This window comes from Chiloscyllium plagiosum, unplaced genomic scaffold (assembly GCF_037043375.1).
Source record: "Chiloscyllium plagiosum isolate Xiang-an unplaced genomic scaffold, Cpla_swu_hap1 HiC_scaffold_27, whole genome shotgun sequence".
NCBI lineage: Eukaryota > Metazoa > Chordata > Chondrichthyes > Orectolobiformes > Hemiscylliidae > Chiloscyllium > Chiloscyllium plagiosum.
In genome coordinates, this window is record NW_028270165.1 from 79914316 (window position 1) to 79938497 (window position 24182).

At 47.0% G+C, this 24182-nt stretch overlaps 2 protein-coding genes across 2 annotated transcripts in view; both read left to right on the forward strand.

Moving 5' to 3' along the window:
- LOC148144650 (uncharacterized) overlaps window positions 1-19126 on the forward strand; it is a 56319-nt gene extending 37193 nt beyond the window's left edge. The window contains exons 2-3 of the mRNA XM_087975000.1: window positions 4337-5008; window positions 18390-19126. Of these exons, the coding sequence (XP_087831126.1) occupies window positions 4337-5008; window positions 18390-18893 (1176 nt within the window). The 3' untranslated portion in view covers window positions 18894-19126. The remainder of the gene's footprint in view (window positions 1-4336; window positions 5009-18389) is intronic.
- LOC148144639 (uncharacterized) overlaps window positions 1-24182 on the forward strand; it is a 408822-nt gene that overhangs the window by 378117 nt on the left and 6523 nt on the right. The gene's annotated exons all lie outside the window — the stretch shown is intronic.

Consider the following 24182-nt stretch of genomic DNA (forward strand, 5'->3'; position numbering starts at 1 on the left):
AGAAGCAGTAATGTGTAGTATCTACAAGATGCACTGCAAAACTTTACCAAAGCGCCTTACAAATTGCCTTTCAAACTCTCAACCACTTCCATCTAGAAGGACCAGGAAAACAGATACATGGGAACATAACCTCCTGCAAGTACCCCTCCAAGCCACTCACCATCCTGACTTGGAAATGTATTACTGTTCCTTCAGTGTCACTGGTCTAAATCCTGGAATTCCTTCCCTCAAGACATTGTGGGTCACCGTACAGAATGTGGACTGCAACGGTTCAAGAAGGCATCTCACCACCACATTCTCAAGGAGAACCAAATGCTGGCCAGCCAGCGACGCCCATGTACTAGAAGTAGATTTTAATAAATTATTGAAACAGAGGGTTGGAATCTGCAAACTAAAGAAAATGAACGTTAAGAAGGGTCAGTTGGAGAGCATTGATTCGGTGCTTATTTGAGAACAGATAAAGAGCGATTATACTGACACTGAATTGGAACTAGAGTTTAGAGTTAAACACCTGTAGTGTTCCACTCAATGTATAAACCTAAAATCGATGAAAGATTTGCCCCTGACGTGTACTTCATTAACACGTGAATAGGACAGTTCAGAAGGCATATGGGATACTGGATTTCATGACAATAATGGCGCCTTCAATTCCCATGATCCCATGCGATCCAGAAACCTCTCCATGGGGCCCTGGTAGTGCGCATGCGTGCGCTGAGTGTGGGAGAGGAACGGCGCCGGCGGCTGAAAGAATAAGAACAGGAGCCGCTGGAAAAGCTGAGCAGGTCCGGCAGCTCGTGTCGGGAGAAATCGAGGAGGCGTTGCGGGTCCGGTGATCCTCCTTCAGAACAGGACCAGGTTTCAGGAACATCCCGGGGAGAGGAGACAGGGTAGGATTGGGACCCGCGGGAGGAGGGAGACTGGGGAGTTTATAAACTCCGAGGGGGAGGCCTCAGGCCGTGAATAAAACCTCCCCAGGCCCACTTCACCACCGAAGGAGCTCTCGTGTTGCCCGGGTAACAAGGCGCCATATTTGTAAGGATAAGGCGCATGTTGACTTGGGGCGGGGAGCACGGGCGGCCATCTTGGTGAGGGCACCATCAGCTGTCATTTCCGGGAGAGAAGTGACAGTTGGTGTCATTCAACTAGAATTTCCTCATTTCACTCTGAGAGACCTGGCCCTGAGCTTGGTCTGTGTGGCCTTAAAACAGGAAAAAGGGAGTGGGAGAGAGAGAGATCTAGAATGACACGAAGGCGGACTGTGAATTTGAGGTGAATGAATCTGATCATTTGTGGAGCTGGAACAGAAACTGGGTACTTCCAAGATCGCAGTGACCAGGAGAGCATTGATGTGTTGATGTTATTTTCAGTTTGTAGACAGGAGAAAAGAGAACGCCAGGAGTGGAGGAAAGACGTGATGAAGATGGATTTGAAATTCAATGCAGGAGGAGGGATAACTTGAGCCAGCACCCAGCCCATATCCCTCCGAACCCTTCCTGTTCACATACCCATCCACATGCCTTTTAAATGTTGCAATTGCACTAGCCTCCTCCACTTCCTCCAGCAGCTCATTCCATACACTTGCCACTCTCTGCATGAAAAAATTGTCGCTTACATCTCCTTTAAATCTTTCCCCTCTCACCCTAAACCTATGCTCTAGAGTTATCAACTACCCCAATCCAGCAAGAAGACTTTGTCTATTTATTCTATCCGTGCATCTCATCATTTTATAAACCTTTATAAGGTCACCCCTCAGCGTCCGACTCTCCACGGAAAACCGCCAGCATGTTTAACTTCTCCGTATAGCTCAAATCCCTCAACCCTAGCATCATCCTTGTAAATCTTTTCTGAATCCTTTCAAGGTTCATACATCCTTCTGATAGGAAGGAGACCAGAATTGCATACAATATTCCAAAAGTGACCTAACCAATGTCCTGTACAGCTGCAACATGACCTCCCAACTCCTGTACTCAATACTCTGACCGATGAAGGAAAGCATACCAAACACCTTCTTCACTATCCTATCTATCTATGACTCTACTTTCAAGGAGCGATGAACCTGCACTCCAAGGTCACTTTGTTCAGTAACACTCCATAGGAGCTTACCATTAAACAGTTCTGCTAAGATCAGCCCAAGATTTGCCAATTGCATGACCTCGGACCATAGTTTGGGGTGTGGGTTACCAGCACAGGGATTTGTAAACTTTTAATCCCATCAGTTTCCCCAACACCACTTCCTCACAACTGCTCATTTCCTTCAGTTCTGCTCTCATTGGACCATGTGTTCCCCAACATGGGATGTTACCTGTGTTTTGATAGAAGCAACATATGTGGTTAATTGGTCTGCCATCTCTTTGTTCCACATGAGAACTTTGCCTGTTCTCATTGTTATTGTTTTCTTTAATTTTTTTTCCTCTTCACATACCCCATTTTCCCCTTTTGACCAATCCTTTTGTTGAAACCTGAACTGCTCCCAGTCTTCAGATCTGGTACTTTATTTTTAGCCAATTTGTACGCCATTCCTTTGGATCTAGTCCTATCCATCATGTCCCTTGTGAGCCGTGGCTATGTCACCTTCTGTGTTTTATTTTTTTCAGACAGGAATGGACAACTGTTGCAATTCCTCCAGGTGCTCTTTAAATGTTTGTCATTTCTTTCAAAAATGTTCCTTCATTTGTTGTGGCCTGTTTGTGCCTCTGCCATTGTAATTTCCTTGCTTTAGATTTAAGTCCCCAGTCTCAGAATCACCTCTGTTCCTCTCCATTTTAATGGAAAGTTCTCTCACTCAGTTCTTCACTCTTCCGCAAGAGGCCTCTTACAGCTACATTGCCAATTATTCCCTTCTCATGAAGAAATTAATATTTTGGAATTAAATTGCCATTGTTCAGCAGAACCATAGCCACTTTTGGAAGGTTGTGTGCAGTTCTGGTCTCCCTCCTATCAGAAGGATGTTGTGAAACTTGAAAGGCTTCAGAAAAGATTTACAAGGATGTTGCCAGGGTTGGAGGGTTTGAGTGAAAGGGAGAGGCCAAGCAGACTGGGGCTGTTTCCCCTTGCGCGCTGGAGGCTGAAGTTGATAAAGTCATGAGAGGCATGGATGGGGTAAATAGTCAAGGTCTTTTCCTTGAGATGGGATACTCCAGAATGTAAGGGTAATAGGTTCAGGGTGGGCAGGTGGGGTGGGGAAGGGAAGGTTTAAAAGGGACGTAAGGGGCAACTTTTTCATTCAGAGGGCGGTGTGTGTAAGGAATGAGCTGCCAGAGGAAGTGGTGGAGGCTGGTACAATCACAACATTTAAAAGGTATCTGGAAGGGGTTAAAGGAAAATGGGCCAAGTGCTGGCAAACGGGCCTAGATTGTTTCTGGATACCTGATCGGCATGTTAACTTTCTCTCTGGTGTTGGTTTCAATACCTTGATGTCTCCTTTTCTCCCCCTTCCTGGGGATGTTAACCATTTCGTGTCTCATTGTTCGTCAAGAAGCTGCATTGCAGGTTCACCCTGAGTTGACACAGTATTGGTTTCCCAAAATCAGACCTGTTCAGTCTCAGCAGTATTCCAATGTTGGGAAAGATATTAACTTTCAGGTGGAGTTATCCAAAATTCAGAGAGATGTCAGTCTTGACATTTTTGCTTTCCTGCCCCTGTAAGATCCTGAATCAGCACCTTCAGGAGAATTAGCGCGGAGTGAGAACAGAGGGGGAGAGAAGAGAGAGAGTGGGATGGTGCTTTCAATTTTGTGGAGTAAAAAACGAAAAGAACATTCTGCAGAAAGTAGAGTTGCTTGTTCTGAATTTCTACCCTGCCCTGACAGTGATGATTTTTGTAATCTCTTTTCACAGATTATTTGAAGATCTGAATTTGTAAGTTTCAAAATCAACAGATTTTCAGGCTTATGCTTGAAACATCGACTCTCCTGCTCCTCGGACGCTGCCTGACCTGCTGCGCTTTTCCAGCGCCGCACTTTTCGACACTGAGTGTCCAGTGTCTGCAATCCTCACTTTGATGTCAATGTCTGACAGTCACTCAATCCATTGGGAACGCAACAACTTTCGACTGTGATTCTGTGAGAAGGAGCAAAGCTTTTTGGTTCCTGTCTCTGTATGTTTTCAGAATCAGTGGGACTGGATGAGAGACCGTACTGTTGCAATGCACTGAGTGTGGAGCCAGAAATAGTTATACAGGCTGGAAAGAGGGATTCACGTTAGGGAGGGGCTCTACACATTTTTGTGCGTAGCTGAAGTTTTGGCCATGGAAAAACCTGAGCGATCCCGCCCTGTTGAGAAACCATGTAAGTGTGGTGACTGTGGGAAAAGTTTCCATTTCCCGTCTGCCCTGGAGACTCATCGGCGCACTCACACCGGGGAGAGGCCGTTCCCCTGCACAGAGTGCGGTAAGGCCTTCAGCAATTCCTCTGACCTGCTGAAGCACCAACGGGTCCACACGGGGGAGAGGCCCTTCAGCTGCCCCAAATGCAGGAAGGGCTTTACCCAGGCCTCCAGTCTGCTGACCCACCGGCAGGTCCACACCAGGGAGAGGCCGTTCCTTTGCACCGCGTGCAGGAAGGCCTTCAGCAATTCCTCAGCCCTGCTGAGGCATCAGCGGGTCCACACGGGGGAAAGGCCCTTCAGCTGCCCTGAGTGTGGGAAGGTATTTAGCAATTCCTCCGCCCTGCTGAGGCACCAGCGGGTCCACACGGGGGAGAGGCCCTTCAGCTGCCCCGAGTGCGGGAAGGCCTTCAGTAATTCCTCCGACAGACTGAAGCACCAGCGGGTCCAAACTGGAGAGAAGCCCTTCAGCTGCCCCAAATGCGGGAAGGGCTTTACCCATGCCTCCACCTTGCTGACCCACCGGCGGGTCCACACCGGGGAGAGGCCCTTCCCCTGCCCCGAGTGCGGGAAAGCCTTCAGCAATTCATCCGACAGACTAAAGCACCAGCGGGTCCATAATGGGGAGAGACCCTTCAGCTGCCCTGAGTGTGGGAAGGGCTTTACACAGGCCTCCACCCTGCTGGCCCACCAGCGGGTCCACACTGGGGAGTGGCCATTCACCTGCTCTCAGTGTGGGAAGGGATTCACCCGCTCTTCCCACCTGCAGAGTCACCAGCGAGTTCACGTGCCATGGCAGGGGGATTGAAGGAGCAATGGCAGAGTCCCATTATCGACTGGACCCCTGGGTTTGAATCCCGTCGTGGCAGATGGCGGAATTGGAATTCGGTCAGAAGTCTGGAGTTCGGAATCTAATGCTGAAACTATTTTTGGGGGAGGGGGCGTGAGATCCCCCGTCTGATTCACTCATGCCCTTTTTAGGAAAGGAAACTGCCTTTGCAGGAAAGGATCCACTCAGTTGTCCCAGCTGCATCCTTTACCCGGGCTGGCCTACATGTGACTCCAGACCTAGAGCAGTGTGGTTGACTCCCCCACCTGCAGAAATGGACAGGGAGAAACTCACTTGGATACAGGGTCTGGGTTGAAATTGCTGAGTGAGGCAATACTTCCTCCGGGTTACGGCTGTACCAAGGATCCAATTACAAAGGGACAACTTGGTGCTGACTAATAGTAAAGAAAGTGGGGGGTGGGGAGACTGTGTACTCTTTGACCTTGAGCTGTTTTTAAAAAAATAAGCCTTTTCTACACCTTTTTGCTGGGGGAATCTGAAGCTGTAGTAAAGTTGGGTCTTGATAAAGGTTACCTGAACTTACTGCTGGGCTCAGACTCTCATTGAAAGCTTTGAGCTCCAGATGGTTTTTTGTTTTAAAGCTGCTCATTTCTTCCAGCCTCCTGCACTAAGTTTCTAATGTCGTGTATCAGATGGAGTAGTGAATGAGTAGCTAGTATCATTAGAAATTGTAAATTTTTAAGGAGTACAGGTACTCCTTAAAAACATCGTTTCATCAACATTGTAAAGTTTACTGGCAGCACCGGGAGGGGTGGGCTGCCTTCACGAGAAATGATGAGGAGGAGCCAGAGATGGACTGGGTTGGATCAAGTTAAAAAATCACACATCAGGTTATAGTGGTTTATTTGGAACCACTAGCTTTCGGAGCGTTGCTCCTTCATTAGGAAGCTGTGGAGCAGGATCATAAGACAGAATTTATAGCAAAAGATCACAGTATAGTGCAACTGATCGGATATATTGAACAAACCTAGATTGTTGTGAAGTCTTTTGTCTTTTAGAATAGGTTGCAAATTTTAGTTCATTAATGTGTAAATCCCAGAAAGTCTTTGAAGTCAGATTCTCGAGATGACTTAAGGTTTTATATAAATAGGTTTCATCTCAGTTCAGACAATAATGAAATGTGTGAGGTTTGAGTCTGTATCCCAATCTTGAATCAGACTGGTTGTATTTCCAAAGTAGGAATTTACAAATATTACATGTATCAATTGCCTGCAGGTTGTGTGCTTTTTGATCAAAATTGAATGTATCTGCAAATGCAAATTCACCCCATAGACCTGTGTGTGCATGAGAGAGTGTGTGTGCATGAGAGCGCGTGTGTCTGTTCGCATGTGTGCATGCTTGAAGCGTGAGTGTGATGGAGGAGAAGCCTGTGAGAGGGTGTGAGTGTCTCAGAGAGAGCATGTGTATGAGAGAGGTATGGATAAAAGCGAGGGGTTACATTTTGCTAAAACAAGGAAGGGCAGGATTTGTATAGTTAATGATAGGGCCCTGGGTTGCGTTGTAGAACAGAGACATGGTGGGTTTCAGGTACATTGTTCTATGAAAGTTGCATCATTGGTAGACAGGGTGGTTAAGAGGCGTTCAGTACACTTGCCTTCATTGTTCACAGCGTTGTGTATAGGAGTTGGGACATCATGTTGGTAAGACCACTGTCAGAGTACTGAGTACAGTTCTGGTCGCCCTGTTATAGCATGTCGGAGAAATTTGCCCAATAAGTTAGAGATCACAAAGCGCGGTTCAAAGTGAAATTGACAAACACTTTATTACAAGCAATGTCACTGGAAGAGAAACTGACGAGGCTGACAACTGACAGTCTGTATAGGTAGATCAGAATTTCTCTTCTAAGAGCTGAGGATGAGACCAGTTTTTATAATAATGCTGTACAATAAGGCTGATTAAGAAATGGGGAATATACAATGTATCTGGAAATGGAGTAATCTAGTTACAAGGATGCTAATTGGAAAACAGTTATCAGATGAATGTCCTGTTCCTTCACAGTGTAACATCCTGACTATCGATGGTTCCATTCCTCTTCACAGGTAGGTGTTAACTTCTCCTCTGAAGTGGTGAGGTGCTTCCATTTCTTGTTCCGGAAGCAAGTCCTTGCTGGTGCCTCTCTGTCTGACCTGCTCTTTGTGTGGCTTTGGTATTGTTGGGTTGTGAAACTGCCCTTGGGGCTTTGAGATACCTGTGGTGCTCTGTCATTGTTAGTGAGGTTGAAGTGTATTCCTTTGTCCGTGTGTGCTGTCTGGTTTGGCTTGCGAGCCTGCATGGGCATTCTGGGTATTTTAGGTACAGTTTGGCCAATTTTGCTTTTGTGGGCCTATTGTGGGTTGGCAGAGTGGCAGATCTTTTTCCACAACTTCTCCCCCCCCCCCCCCCCCCCAATTTCTTTTTGTTTTGCTTAGGGGAGGGATGAGAAGGGGCAATGTAGCCGGAGCCAGGGGGATTGTCGGGTGGGGGTTTCGGTATCAGACAGATAGCTCTCAGTGTCCGAGTCTGGTCCAGGAGAGGCTATTTTAGGGACAGGGATGTTCTCTCAGTGGATCTGTGCTAGCTGAGTGGTGAGAGGGACAGAGGGTAATAGAATTGTACGTAGGCGTGAACAGTACAGTCAGATAGCCATGGCTAGCACTCTAAGCTTGGCAACAATAGCCATGAGGGCTATCAGTCCCTGCAGTCAGGCTCTGCGCGTGCCCTCTTTCACAGTGAGTAGGTAGTCCAGGGCCATCCTGTTCTGCAGAGTCACAGTGCAGATGGCAACAGCCTCCACATTCAGCTGGGCGAATGCGTCTCCTGTGGAGTTTGCCACCTCCTGTACTGTGACAGCAAGTTTGTGGGCTTCTACCTGTAACTGTAAGGTTGCGGAGTGGGGTGACATCAGGTAGAGAGCTGCTTCAATGGCAGCGAGGGCTCATCTGCTGCCTGGCATGGGCTTTGGGAAGGGAGGGGACTGGAAGTGATAAATGAATGGTACCGCATACCCAACATTGTAGGCTCCCAGTCCATGACGACAGCAGCCAGGGGTAGGCTTTGTGGCCACAGATAAAATAGGTGCCGTTGTCGGTCTGGAGATGGAGTGTCTGGGTCCCTGTCCAGCTGGTGAGGAAGGTGGTATTCTGGGTGATCCTGTTGAGGACCTGTCGGTTTAAAATGCTGCCTTCTGCAGCGGATCAGCGTGCTGCGGGAGTTAGGAGCAGGGAGTCAGTGCACCGGCTCCAGCCAGCCTCCCATCCAGTTGGCTGTGTGTGTTTCAAACAGATGGATCCTGCAGGTGGCCCATGTGTGTTAGTGTCAGCAATGGTCAGGGCTGGGGGCTCATGGGAGAGGTTGTAGGCCGGGTAAAACCACCCTTTATATTTTTCCAGGTGGTAACCCGCAGACCTCCAGCGGGCTGGACTGTTGCCCCCATATTTGGTCATTGCTGGTGGTATTTTGAGTGTGGTAACTTCAGGGGACCTGTCTGGCTCCAGGCACCATTCCGCCATGTCAGAGATATTTAAGGGGATTGAGGCTAAGGAAATGCCCCTCGTGAGAGTGGACAGGGACCTAGTGCAGACCCAACAGCGGGTCTGATTAAATCGCTGGGCTTACCCATGGGCCATTTTGAGGAAAGTGTTGGCCTGCAAATCACAGTGGGTTATGAAATGTGCTGCCCCTTGGCCCTGTTTACCAGGAAGCCACAGTGTGATGGTCAGACAGATCAGATGGTGATGGCTGCCGCGAGCAGCTGGATTCATCCTCTGTGTTCAGAGTGGTGCCTTCCTCTGTGTGGTCCCTGTTCAGAGGTTGTGGAGCCCTCTTGCAGCGGGTGGCATGTGTCCATTCGGGCCATCCTTCCGGTTTCACAGCAGTCTGGGTTGTCATCAGGATCCGGTACAGACCTTTCCACCGATGGGAGAGAGAATCTTTTTCTAGTGATTTTATCATGACACAGTCCCCAGGTCAGAACAGATGATTGGGCACTGATTGGGGTGTGGGCAATGCAGCCCTGACCTGGTTGTGTGAGCACTAATGCTCCTGCTAAGGGCCTGGACATACCCTAGTGGGGCCTCTTGTGTCAGAAGCAGGGCTGTGTCTGTGGTGAGTGTCAGGGGTCTGGTGGCAGTGGGCATAGGCTGCCCCATAAGTACTTGAAAAGGGGTGAGCACAGCTGTTCAGTTTGGCTGCGCATGTGTAGCATAGAGGGCAAGTGGCAAGGCGTCTGACCAGGTCAGTCCTATTTTCTGGGTGGTTTTAGTCAGTGTGGTCTTCAGGATGCCATTCATCCGCTCGACCATGCCTGACGACTGGGGTTGGTTGGGGATGGGGTGTCGCCGTGGTATCCCTAGTGCCTCGCTAATGCTGGTCACAAGCCAAGCCATGAGTGAGTCCCCCTCTCCATCGTTATGCTACTGGGAACTCCAAATCTGGGGATGCCACCTTTAGGAGGCATTTTACTACCATACATGCATCATCCTTTCTTATGGGAAATGCTTCCATCCATTCGGAGAACATGTCGTTGATGACCAGGATGTACTTGTAACCCTGTTTTTGGGGCATGTGTGTGAAGTCAATCTGTAAGAGGCTGAAAGGCCCCTCAGGAACTGGCAGGTACTTGGCAACTGGCTTCCCTGCATTGTTCTGCAGGCAGATGAGGCACTGTGACAGCAGGACTTGGGCAGCGGCAGTGAATCCTGGTGCATACCAGGACTGCGTTACAGTGTGTATCATGCCCCTCTTGCCTGTATGGCCAATGCTGTGGGCTGCTAGGGCTAGTGTGTGTAGGTGGGCACTTGGGCAAATGATGTGGCCATCAGGGTGTATTAGCAGGTTGAGGGAAGGAGATTGTGTGGCCCCAGTGCAGGCCCAACTGCCCTTTTCCTGCTGTGGAGCAGTTTCTTGAATAGCTTGCACAGCCTCCATGGGGTCAGGGAATACTGGGGCCTGCGCTATTCTGGGAGCCTGCAGGATGTAGATGGTGGGGTGCAGTGCGACTTCCGGGCTGCTGTGTCAGCTGAGGCATTCTTGAGGGTGACCGGGTCAATGGCTGAGGTATGGGCACGGCATTTGATAATTGCTAGGGCTGAGGGTAACAATGCTGCTTCCAGGAGATTAGAAATCAGCGTAGTATGTTGTAGTGGCCTCCCTGCTGACGTGATGAAGCCTCTCTGTTTCCAGAATGTGGCAAAATTGTGGATGACTCCGAAGGCATATCTGGAGTCAGGATAAATGTTTGCTGTGTGTCCTTTAGCAATGACACAAGCCCTAGTGAGTGCAAACAGCTCTGCAGCTTGTGCAGATGTGCCAATTGGCAGTGCAGCTGACTCTAGAACTGTGAAAGAAGTGCAGAGGGCATATCCTGCCAGTGTGCAGTGGTCTGAGGGCCTGAAGGATGAGCCATCTGTATAGAGTATGAGGTCAGAGTTGTCTAGAGGTGTTTCAGAGAGGTCAGGGCACGTGACAACGGCCTGCTGGACAAGGTCTAAACAGTCGTGGTCATCCGTAATGGTGGTCAGAGTGAGTGGGAGCAGGGTGGTGGGGTTCAGGGCAGGGGCACGTTGTGGGCACAGGATGGCTTTGGATAGTAAAGCAACCTCATAGCCAATTCTCTGGGTGGCAGTGAAATGTTGTTGCTGGAAATGGAGTAATCTAGTTACAATGATGCTAATCGGAAAACAGTTATCAGAGGAATGTTGTAACTCTCTACACAAAGCAACATTCTGACCGTATCGATGGATCAGGAGCTTCCATTCCTCTTCACAGGTAGGTGCTAATGTCTCCTCTGAAGCGGTGAGGTGCTTCCATTGTCCTGTCCTGGGAGCAATGCTCTTGCTGGTGCCTCTCTGTCTGTTTTGTCCTTTCTGTGGCTTTGGTATTGCTGGGTTGTGAAACTGCCCTCAGGGCTTTGGGATAGCTGTGGTACTCTGTCATTGTTAGTGGGTGCTTGAAGTGTACAGGTATTCCCTTGTCTGCAAGTGCTGTCTAGTTTCGCTTGTCAGCCTGCTTGGTCCCTGCTAAGACATTCTGGGTGTTTTGGTCAATTTTGCTTTTGTGGGCCTATTGTGGGTTGCCAGGGTGGCAGATCTTTTCCCACATACAATTACCAGGAATACTTGGAATCCTGAGAAGGATTCAAGTGAATCCCAGAGAGATGTGGCATCCCTTGGACTATTCCCAGAAAGTGAATGAACTATTAAGACTCTTGTAAAGATTTGTGGGAACTCTTGCAGGGATGTAAAGGGAACTAGATTTACAATTTAAGGCCATACATCCCATTCTGCTAAGTTACTCCAGTTAATTGGTAATTTTTATTTGTTTAAAAATGTGAATACTTAATGAAGAGTTCTTCCAGTTACTCACTGGGTATTCAAATGTCTCTTCAGAATTAAAGATCGTAACAAAACTGGGTGTCATTGTGGGATGTTGAATCTGTAGTATGTGCTTGGTAAAATTTGGATGAACAATATTTCAAAGTGAATTTTATCATGTTAAGTACTAAGACTTTCTGGAGAGGAAAGATTTGCCCTTGTGTGTTTTGCAACACTTAATCAAGGTCAATTCAATAGAATGCGCAGACAAGTTGATGCTGGAGTTGAGATCTGTGGCAAAATATCAGAAATAATGCAGGCAGTAGCACGAAAGTTAGCTAAAAAAAGTATAAAAAGAGGTTGCAAAGTTTTGTCAGCTTTTCTTAAAAAAAGTTAACAAAATAAGTGTTGGTTCTGCAGAAAATGAGTCTGGGGATTCAATAACGGAGGATAAAGAGATGGCAGATGAATTGAAAAGAGTTTGAATCTGACCACTGGAGAGGATACAAGTAACACCCCAGAACTAGCTGTAAATCAGGAATTGAAAGGGAGGGAGGAACTGAAGAAAATTACAATCACCAAGGAACTAGTACTGAGTAAACTGTTGGAACTACGAGCTGATAAGTGCCGGGTATTTGAAGGAATTCATCCTGGACTCTTAAAGAGAAATTAGCGAATGAAATAGTTTATGTAAAGGTTTTATTTTTCCAAACCTCATTAGTTTCAGGCATGGTTTCTTTAGATTGGAAAATCCTTTCTTCCAAAAGGGAGGCCGAGAACAGGAAAATGCAGACCATTTAACTTATGTAATGGGGAAAATGTTCAAAGCTATTATCAAAGATATTATGACAGGGCACTTGTATAAGTTCAAGGTAATCAGGCAGCGTGAATGTGTTTTTGTCAATGGGAAATAATGTTGTAATAATTTTTTGAAGAACGGCCTCTCCCCACTGCGACTGAGCTGATGAATCTCCAGTGCCCACAGGGAATGGAATCCCTTCCCTCAGTCCCCACATTTCCACAACTTCTCTGCAGTTCTGGTGACTTTTTGGCTCTGTGTTTCCGATGAACAATTGAAAGTGTGATCACACTCAGGAAACGTGTACAGTCACTCCCTCCTGCGAATAGTGTAATGTTTCTTCAGTCTGTGTAACTGGTTAAAGCGCTGCCCACAGTCAGCTCACGGGGAGACTCTCTCAACAAGGGGAAAAGACGTACAAAGGTGGAGCAGCGAGACAAAATGCAAAAGCAATAAAATGTTGAACCACCGGGAAAAAATATTGTGGACCAACCCTTTTTTTTTCTTTTGGCATTTGGACATTTAAAATCTGTCAGTAACACCATCCCGATAGAGCATACAGCGCATGCTCGCCCGGTGTCAGCAAAACACTGGGCATGCTCATCCCAGTCCGGACAAAAAAGGGGCGCGATCTTCTTTTGATTGACCAATAGGGAGTACTGGAGGACCGGAAGGAGTCTAGTCCTCTTGCCAATCAGAGCCACCCCATTGTCTGAATGCGGAAGTTGGACCATGAGCTTCTGAAGCTGCTGCTCCTGCTCCTCTGAATGAAGATTGAGCTTCACGCCAGACTGCAATCTCCTTTCTCTGTCCAATATTTGTGAGTACGGCACTCCTCTTTTCTCACCACCTTTTCCATTTCTTTTCTTCATTCTGGGGTTCAGTTGTTGACTTGCAGCAACTGAAAGGAAAGGGAGTGAATCGGGGTGGGGACAGACTCTGGAAACGTTGCTCCACGTCTGTGTCGCAATTGGCAAAATAGACAGGCAGGAGGCTGGAAGAACAGAACAAGTCAGGTAGCATCAGGAGGTGGAGAAGTCGACGTTTCAGGTGTAACCCTTCTTCAGGATTGGGGATGGGTGCAGATAAAGGGTGTCCTGGGAGCAGGGTGGTGAAGTGGGGACAGGTGAAGGGTCTGACCTGGTTGGTGAATGGGAGGAATAAATCTGGTTAGTGACAGGGAGGAGTGTAAATGAGGGTGAGCGGCTAAGAAGGGAGTCGGGGGGGCGGGGGATGGGAAGTGAGGTTATTTGAGACTGGAGAACTCAATGTTGAGTCCTCTGGGCTATAGGCTGCCCAGGTGGAAGATGAGGTGTTCCTCCAATTTGCTGTTTGGTTCATTGTGGCAATGAGATAAGGCCTAAGATAGTCTTTTCAGAAAGGGAGTGGGAAGGGGAATTAAAGTGCGTAGTGACTGCGAGATCCAGTCAACCTCTGTGGACCTGCCTGCGACGCTCAGCAAACCATTCCCAAGTTTATGCTCAGTCTCCCCAATGTAGAGAAGACCACAATTGGAAAACATGTGAGAAAGAGTACAACAATGTGAAGTTGTGAAAAAGAGCAGAAAGGAAGTGTATTATTTAAATGGTGATATACTGAGATGTGGAGAAAGTGAGATCTGCAGGTACTGGTGATTAGAGTCAGTAAGTGTGGCACTGAAAAAGCACAGCGGGTCAGACAGCATCTGAGGGGCAGGACAGTCTATGTTTTGGGCAAAAGGGAATAGGGAATGATATGTGGATATAGAAAGGGGGCTCAGTGTCTTTCTACACCAGTCACTGCCAGTTGTTGGACAGGTGCAGCAAGCAATCAGCAAGGCAAGTGGTATATTAACAAGAGGAATTGTGTTCAGAATTGTGGATGTCTTCCTGCAGTAAGGGGTCATTGAATATATTCAAGGCTGAGTTCATCTGAGTTTTGAGCAACAATGAAGTGGATGTTTATGGGGGAAAGCAAGAAAATGTTTTTAAGACAAGTACAGAACAGTTACAGAGTCATACAGCACAGAAACAGACCATTCAGTCCAACTCGTCCACGCTGAATATATTCACAAACTAATCTAGTCCCACCTGCCAGTGTTTGGCCCATATCCCTCCAAACCTTTCCTGTTCATGTATTTAACCAAATGTCTTTTGAAAGTAACATCACTTCCTCTGAACATTCATTCCACACATGAACTACTGTATTTAAAAAAAAGCTGCCTCAAGTCTATCCAAAACCAGTCTCCTCTCTCCTTCCAAATTTGCTGCCTAATCCTGAAACCCCCACCTGAGGGAAATGACACCTGCCATTCACCTCATGTATACTTCTCATGATTTTATAAACCTGTATAAGGTCACTTCTCAACCTCCTGTGCTCCAGTGAAGAAAGCCCCAGCCTATCCACCGAGATGTAGGAAGATTCATATCCAGTTATGGTCTGTTCAATACTGGTTCAGTCTCCAAAGACCAAATGGCCAACTCCTGCTCCCAATTCTCATGCTCTGTGTCCAAAGTTTAAAAATCATAAACACAAGGTTATGGTCCAACAGGTTTATTTGGAAGCACTAGCTTTCAGACTGCTGCTCCTTCATCAGATGGTTGTGAAGAATAAGATTGTAAGACACTGAATTTATAGCAAAAGTTTACAGTGGGGTGTAACTGAAATTATATATTGAAAAAGACCTGGGTTATTGTTAAGTCTCTCATCTTTTAGAATAACCATGTTGGTTTTAGTTCTTTCATATGGAAATAGCAAAACCTTTTTTAAATGTTACATTCCCAATTGGTGTCATGTTGTCCCAGATAACGTATTGAAGGTATGAATTTCCCTGTGTGAGGCTATCTGTACCACAACGGTTAGACTGATTCTAATCTTAAAAAATGGATTAACCGAATCTTACCTTGGATTCATGCAGTTTGTGTCCAGGACAGCAAGAGACCATCAGATATAGGAACAGCAATTAGGCCATTCAGCCCATTGGGTTTGCTCATACCATTCAATCGTGGCTGTTAAGTTTCTTATCCGCGTTCTCCTGCTTTTTCCACATAACCTTCGATCCCCTTGATACTCAAGAACCTAGCTATCTCAGTCTTACATATCCTCAGTGACCTGGCCTCCACAGCCTTCTGTGGCAGTTAATTCCATAGATTCCACTCTCTGGCTGAAGACGTTTCTCCTTATCTCCAATGTAAAGGGTCTTCCCTTTACTCTTAGACTGTGCCTCGAGCCCTAGTCTCTCCTCCCAATGGAAAGATCTTCCTAACGTCCACTCTGTCCAGGCCGTTCAGTATTCTGTATGTTTCAATTAGATCTCCCCTGAGTGTGGGCCTGTTAAACAGCATGAACCAGACCCTTCAAGATGAGATACAGCAGGGATTAGGTTCTACAAAGTGAGAAGGGAGGGAGAGTGTGTGGGATGGAGATTTTCAACTTCTAGAGAATAAGAGAGGAAGCAGAATTCACTATAAATTGGAATTGATCGGATGGACCAATGGGCTAAGGAATGGCAGATGGAGTTTAATTTAGAGAAATGTGAGGTTTTGCATTTTGATCAAGCAATCCAGGCAGGACTGGCACAGTGAAGGGGAGTGTTGCAGAACAAAGAGACCTTGGAGTGCAGGGTCATAGCTCCTTGAATGTGGAGTCGCAGGTAGACAGGATAGTGGTGGTAGTGTTTGGTATGCTTTCCTTTATTGGTCAGAGTATTGAGTATAGGTGTTGGGAGGTCATGTTGTGGCTGTACATAGGTAAGGCGACTTTTGGAATAGTGCATCCAGTTCTGGTCTCCCTGCTTTCGGAAAGAACTTGTGAAACTTTGAGAGGAGTCGGAAAAGATTTGTGAGGATGTTGCTAGACTTGGAGGGTTTGAACTACAGGGAAAGGCTGAGTAGATCCAGGATATTTTCCATGGAGCATCAGAGGCTGAGGGGCAGCCTTATAGAGGTTTATAACTGGCATGGAGAGGGTGAATATCCAAGGTCTTTTCCCCAAGGTAGGAGAGTCCAAAACTAGAGGGCATATGTTTGAGGTGAGAGGGGAATGATTTAAAAGGGCCCTGAGGGGCAACTTTTTCACGCAGAGGGTTGTGGATGCATGGAACGAGCTGCCAGAGGAAGTGGTGAGGCTGGTACAATTATCTTTAAAATGCATCTGGCTGGGTACATGAATAGGAATGGTTTAGAACCATAAGAGCCACATGCTGGCAAATGGGACTAGATTAATTTTGGATATCTGTTTGGCACAGACGAATTTGACCAAAGGGTCTGTTTCCGTGCTGTATGACTAATTGTCTTCGGTGAAAGCAGAAGTGTGGTTGTGAAGACTGGACTTTCAGAGCAACTTTCAAAGATGTTTTGCCCTTATTGGGAGCAGAAGAAGTTACAATGAAATATTTGATTTGTGAGAGAGTGACTGAGTGAGTGTGGACATTTTGGGATTTTGGTGGAAAGTGGGAATTCATTGCCCTGTGGGGATCAAGCCCTCCCTATCCAGTCATTTCAGCTGGTGGATGAGACTCGGCAGTTCATGCAGGCAGTCAATCCAGATAATATTTTATAAATTCCTGCTTTGGAAATAGAAACAGTCTGAGTCAAGACTGAGATGCAGGCAAACTCTGACCTCATACCTTTAATGCATTGTCTGAGCTGAGCTGCCACCTTTTGTTGTAAAGCCTTGTGTTATCTTGAGAGGGTGCCTTGCAGGAAGTTCTGGAATTTACATATTAATGATACCTGCAATCCATTCTAAAAGATGAAAGACTTAACAATCCAGATTTGTTCAATATATCATTTCAGTGGCAGGCCACAAATGTCTTTCCATAAATTCTGTGCCTTATGGTCTTATTCTCCACAACCACCTGATGAAGGAGCAGTGCTCCGAACGATGGTCCTTCCAAATAAACCTGTTGGACTATAACCCAGGTTTGTGTGATTTTTAACTTTGCCCAGGTTCGGGTGGATTGACCGTGCTAAATTATGCATAGTGCCCAGGGATGTGCAGGTGAGGGTGGATTGGCCGTGTTAAAGTACCCATCGTGCCCAAGGAGGTGCAAGTTTGTGTGGGTTAGCCATGCTAACTTACACATAGTGTCCAGGGATGTGCAAGGTAGGGTGGATTGGCCAAGGGATATGGGCCATGTGCTGACAAATGGGACTAAATTGATTTACAATATCTGGTCAGCATAGACGAATTGGACCAGAAGGTCTGTTACTGTGCGGTATATCTTAATGACTCTGGCTTTCTACTAAAGTTTGCCACGTCTCTTCTGTTCAGTTTCTCTCTGGTGTCTGTGTTAATACCTTGATGTGTCTGGTTATTCCTCAAGATGCATTCCTGATTCATCCTGAATTGACACATTTTGTTTTGCTTCCCAAAATCAGACCTGCTCACTCTCAGTATCCCAATGTTGTGAAAGATATTAACGTTCAGGTGGAGTTATCCAATATGTAAGTCTTGACGTTTTTGCTGTTCTGATCCTGAATCAGCACCTTCAGGAGAATTACTTAGAGCGGAGTGAGAACAGAGGGGTGAGGGGGGGGGGGGGGAGAGAGAGAAGGATGTTGCTTTCAATTTAGTGGAATAACAAAAGAAAAGAATTCTGCACAGAAAGTAGAATAGCTTGTTCTGAATTTCTACCCTGCACTGACAGTGATGACTTTTGTAATCTCTTTTTCCAGAGTATTTGAAGATCCGAAGACAGAAGTTTCAAAATGAACAGATGAAGGGCTTATGCCCGAAATGCTGACTCTCCTGCTCCTTGGATGCTGCCTGACCTGCTGTGCTTTTCCAGCGCCGCACTGTTCAACACTGACTCTCCCGCGTCTGCGGTCCTCACTTTCACGTCAATATCTGACAGTCACTCAATCGATTGGGACAGCCACGATTTTTTATTACAATTCTGTGAGAAGGAGCAAAGCTTTTTGGTTCCTATTTCAGTACATTTTCATTATCAGTGGGACTGGATGAGAGACCCTACTGTTGCTGCGCACTAGAGTGGAGCCTGAAACAGTTATACAGCCTGGAAAGAGGAACTCACAGCAGTGAGGGGCAGTACATGCATTTGCTTGTGGCCGAAGCTTCGGACATGGAGAAACCGTGGAAGTGTGGTAACTGTGGGAAAGGCTTCCGTACTCCGTCTGACCATGAGATTCATCGGCGCATCCACACCGGGGAGAGGCCGTTCTCCTGTCCCAAGTGTGGGAAGGGCTTTACCCAGGTCTCTGCCCTGCTTAGGCACCAGCGGATCCACACGGGGGAGAGGCCTTTCAGCTGCTCTGAGTGTGAGAAGGCCTTCAGCGATTCATCCTCCCTACTGACCCACCGGCGAGTCCATACAGGGGAGACCCCCTTCAGCTGTCCCGAGTGTGGGAAGGCCTTCAGCCGTTCCTCCAATTTGCTGACCCACCAGCAGGTCCACACAGGGGAGAGGCCCTTCTGCTGTCCTGATTGCGGGAAGGCCTTCAGCTATTCCTACTCCCTGCTGAGGCACCAGCGGGTCCACACAGGGGAGAAGCCCTTCAAATGTTCTGAATGTGGGAAGGCCTTCAGCTATTCCTCCTCCCTGCTGACCCACCGGCGAGTCCATACGGGGGAGAGGCCCTTCTGGTGTCCCGAGTGCGGGAAGTCCTTAGCGATTCCTCCTCCCTGCTGACCCATCGGCGAGTCCATACGGGGAGAGGCCCTTCTGGTGTCCCGAGTGCGGGAAGGCCTTCAGCGATTCCTCCTCCCTGCTGACCCACCGGCGAGTCCATACGGGGAGAGGCCCTTCAGCTGCCCTGAGTGTGGGAAGGCTTTCACCCGCTCCTCCCACCTCCGGAGCCACCAGCGACTTCACGTGCCATCGCAGGGGGACTGACAAAGCGACTGCCGAGTGCCGTTATCGACTGGACTATTAACCCAGTTCTGGGATCTGTTGGGTTTGAATACCACCGCGGCAGATGGCGGAATTGGAATACGGTCAGAATCTAATGATGAAACCATTTTCTGTGGGGGTGGAGAAAACCCCAATCTGATTCACTCACACCCTTTTTAGGGAAGGAAACTGCCGTTGTGGGAAAGGATTCACTCAGTCGTCCCAGCTGCATCCTTTTCCTGGTCTGGCCTACACATGACTCCAGACCCACAGCAGTCTGTTTCACTCCACACTGCCCCCGTTCCTGGCCCCACGGGTTAAGGCTGTACCAAGGATCCAATTACAAAGGGACAACTATGTGCTGACCGATAGTAAAGTAAGTGAGGTGGGGTGAGGTGGGGTAGGGGGGGCGGGGGAGTGTGTGCGCTTTGACCTTGAGCTGTTTAAAAAGCTGCTACTTTTTCTACATCATTTTGCTAGGGGGGGGGGATCTGAAGCTGTAACAAAATTGGGTGACAATAAAGATTACCTGAACTTACTGCTGGGCTCAGACTCTCATTGAAAGCTTTGAGCTCCAGATGGTTTTTTGTTTTAAAGCTGCTCATTTCTTCCAGCCTTCTGCACTAAGTTTCTAATGTCGTGTATCAGATGGAGCAGTGAATGAGTAGCTAGTATCGTTAGAAATTGTAAATGATTAAGGAGTAAAGGTTACTGGCTGCACCGGGAGGGGTGGGCTGTGTTCACTCGAAACTCTTATCTTTAAAATTGAGAATAGCTAAAATGATATATTCAGAAACATCATTGAAGTCTAAACACATTTCAATTTTTTAAAAGAGCTGCTGAAATCTTTCTGAAACTTGCACTGGAATATTGCAGTTAGGCCACAGCTCAGGACAGGCTGTAAGGGGTGAATGACCTATTCCCCATTTTGTGAAATTGGTTTCAACTATGTAGACATAGTCATAGAGTTGTAGAGCCTGAAACAAACCCTTCAGTCCATACCTTAAATGAATCTAGTGACCCATTTGCCAGCATTTGGCCTATGTTCATCTGTACCCCTCCTATTCATATCCCCATCCAGATGCCTTTTAAATGCCTCCACCACTTCTGGCAGTTCATTCCATACACGCACCACCCTCTGCGTGAAAATGTTGCCCCTCAGATCCCTTTCCCCACTCACCTTCAACCTATGCCCCTTTAGTACTGGACTCCCCTACCTGGGGAAAGACCTTGGGTATTCACCCTATCCATGCCCCTTACAAATGTCTATAATTTTAAGGAGGAGAAAATGAGGACTGCAGATGCTAGACATCATTTTCCACCCCCCCCCACTTTATCCCAGTCCCGTGCCTTCAACTCAGCACGCCCTCTTGACCTGTCCATCAACTTTTCAATCTATCAGCTCCACCCACTTCTCCAACCTATCCATTGCCAAACCGTTACTACCTGATGCCTGGAGGAGGAACACCTCATACTCTGCCTTGCGACCCTGCAACCACACAGGACAAATGTGGATTTCAACAGTTACCTCACCTCCCCCACTTTATCCCAGTCCCAAGCCTCCAACTTGGCGCTGCCCCTTCTGACCTGTCCATCATTTTTTCCTATCTATCTGCACCATAACCCCCTTCGAACTATCATCTTGCCACCCCAACCCCCACCTCTCTCTCTCTCTCTCTCTCACACACTCTCTCACACACACACACACACACACCCACACACACACACACACCCATCCATACACCTACCTTCATCTACCTATGGCATTCTCAGCTACCTTGTCCCCAACCCCACCCTCTTCCCATTTATCTCTCAGCACCCCCGGCCCACAAGCCTCGTTCCTGATGAAGGGCTTATGCCCAAAACGTCAATTCTCCTGCTCCTTGGCTGCTGCCTGACCTGCTATGGTTTTCCTGCACCACACTCCCGGCATAATTTTAAGGTAATTGGAGGAAGGTTTCAGGGAGATGTCAGAGTAGTTTCTCTACTCAGATAGTGGTGACTGTGTGAAATGCGCTGTCAACAGTGGTAGTCGAGTCAGATACATTAGGGACATTTAATCGACTCTTGGATAGGTACATGAAAGTTAGTACAATAAATGTTATGTAGGTCAGTCTGATCTTAGAGTAGGATAAAGGGCCGGTACTGCATCGAGTGCCGAAGGGCCTGTACTGTGCTATGTACCTAAGTAGAGTTAAAAGTTTTGTTTTATCAGCAGTAAAGTCAGATCCGAGCAAACCAAGGACATGCAGGTCATACTGCGCTTAGACAGAGTGAGGCATACAGGGTTACAGCTGCACAAGAGGTGCGCAGAAGCAACATTAGATTTCAAATTGGAGAGCACCATTCAGCAGTCTAATAATGGCAGGGAAGAAGCTATTCTTGAACCTGTTGGTACATGTGTTCAAGCTTCTGTATCTTCTGCCTGACAGAAGATGGTGCAGGAGATCAATCCCAGGGTGGGAGGGGTCTTTGAGGTTGGTAGCCTTTCCACGACAACAAGAAGTGTAGATGGATTACATGGGTGGGAGGTTGGCTTCCGTGATGGACTGTGCTGTGCACACCACCTTCTGTAATTTCTTCCGGTCCTGGGCAGAGCAGTTGCCGTGGCAGGACGTGATGCACCCAGATTCAATGCTTTCTGTGGTGCATCTGTAAATGTTGGTGAGTGTCATTATGGACATGCTGAATTTCTTGAGCATCCTGAGGAAGAAAAGGCGTTGTTGTGCCTTCTTGACCGTTGCATGGGTACGTTTAGATATTTAGCCACTCCTTTCTCATTATTACTAACTCCTTTACTTGATACAGTCAGTCAGTTTCATACCTTGTGCTAAATATTATGAAGGGCAAAGGTAGTGTACATACATAATATGAAATCTTTAAACTTGAATTCATTTTAAAGAGCAGAACAACGTATTTATGGTAAAAATGGGTAAACTTAACAGGTTTTATGAAGGGTGAGAGTGGGAAGTATGTGGAGGTGCATGTTAAAACAGGACAGCGTCTGCATGGCTTTGACAACAGGAGGTCATGTCTGACAAATCTATTAGGATTCATTGTGCAGGTAGTGAGTAAGTTAGACAAAGGGAGAGCCAGTGGACGTGAGTGATTTGGATTTCCAGAAGGCCTTTGACAAGGGGCCGTGCAGGAGGCTGCTAAGTAAGATAAGAGTCCCTGGTGTAGGAGCAAGTTACTGGCACGGATAGAGGATTGGCTGACTGGCAGAAGGCAGAGAGTTGGCATAAAGGGGTCTTTGGAGTTCCAAAGGGGTCCATGCTGAGAATGCTTGGACAGGCCAGGAGAATGGTCAGAGAAGGGGCAGATGGAATACAATGTGGTAAAGTCTGAGGTTATGCACTTTGGTGGGAAGACCAGAAACAGAGACTGTTCTCAAAATGGGAAAGGCTTCGGAAATGTGAAACAGAAAGGGATTGGGGAATCCCAGCTCAGGGGGAGGATTGTACCATTCATTCGGGGTGGTGTGGAAAGGATCGTACCATTGAGATTTGGGAGGATTGTACCCTTAATGGCTGTGGGGGAGTAAAGGATTATACCACTCAGACGGGAACGATTGCATCATTCAAAGGTGGAGGGTTGTGGAGGAGAGGATTGTACCATTCACATCATTGGGTGTGGATTGTACCATTCACAGAGAGAATTATTTATTTTTATTTTTCAGAATTTCCAGGATACAGGACATATGCCAATTTTCTCCACCAGAAATCGACTGAAACTGGGTGCACTAAAAAAATCCAGCAGGAAGATTATCAGTAAAAAAGGTCTAGTTTCAGTCATAGCAGTTATAGACTTATAGAGTCACATGCACAGAAACAGACACTTCATTCAACTCATCCATGCCGACTAGATGTTCCAATCTGGCTCAGTTCCAAGTTCCAGCATTTGCTCCATATTCCTCTAAATATGAACTATTCATCTAGACACCTTTTTAAATGTTGTAATTGTACCCACCACTACCTCTGGCTGCTCATTCCATAACACTCTACGTTCTGCATGAAAACATTGCCCCTTAGTTCCTTTTTAAACCTTTCCCCCTCTCATCTTAAGCTTCTACCTTCTAGTTTTGGACTCCTCCATCTTGGGGTAAAAGACCTTGGCTATTCACCCTATCCATGATTTTCATGATTTTATAAAACTTCTAAGGTCACCCTTCGGCTGCCTCCACTCCAGGGAGAACAGCCTCAGCCTAGTCAACTTCTCCCTATAGCTCAAATCCTTCAACCCTGGCAACATCCTTGTAAATCTTTTCTGAATCCTTTCAAGTTTCACAACATCCTTCCAAGAGGCAGGATGCCGGTATTGTACACTTATTCCAAAAGGGGCCTAAACATTCTCCTGTACAGCCACAACATGACCTCTCTAATCCTATACTCAATACTCTGACCAATAAAGGAACGTATACCAAACACCTTCTTCACTATCCTATCTACCTGCAACTCCACTTTCAAGGAACTGTGAACCTGCACTCCAAAGTCTCTTTGTTCAACAACACTCCCTAGAACCTTCCCATTAAGTGTAGATGTACTGCTCTGATTTGTTTTTCCAAAATGCAGCACCTCGCATTCATCTAAATTAAACTCCATCTGCCACTCTTCAGCCCATTGGCACATCTGATCAAGATCCCATTGTAATCTGAGGTAACCTTCCTCGTTGTTCACTACACCTCCAATTTTGGTGTCATCAGTAAACCTACTAACTATACATCTATGTTCACATCCAAGTCATTTGCATAAAAAACACAGAAAGGAGTGGACCTAGCACCGATCCTTGTGGCACTTCAGTGGTCACAAGCCTCCAGTCTGAAAAGCAACTCTCCACCACCACCTTCTACCTTTGAGCCAGTTCTGTATACAAAGGGCTAGTTCTCTCTGTATTCCATAAGATCTAACCTTGCTAACCAGTCTCCCTTGGGGAACCTTGTCAAACACCTTACTGAAGTCCATATAGATCGTGTCCATTGCTCTGCCCTCATCAATCTTCTTTGTTACTTCTTCAAAGCACTCAATCAAGTTTGTGAGACATGATTTCCCATGCACAAAGCCATGCCGACAATCCCTAATCAGGCCTTGC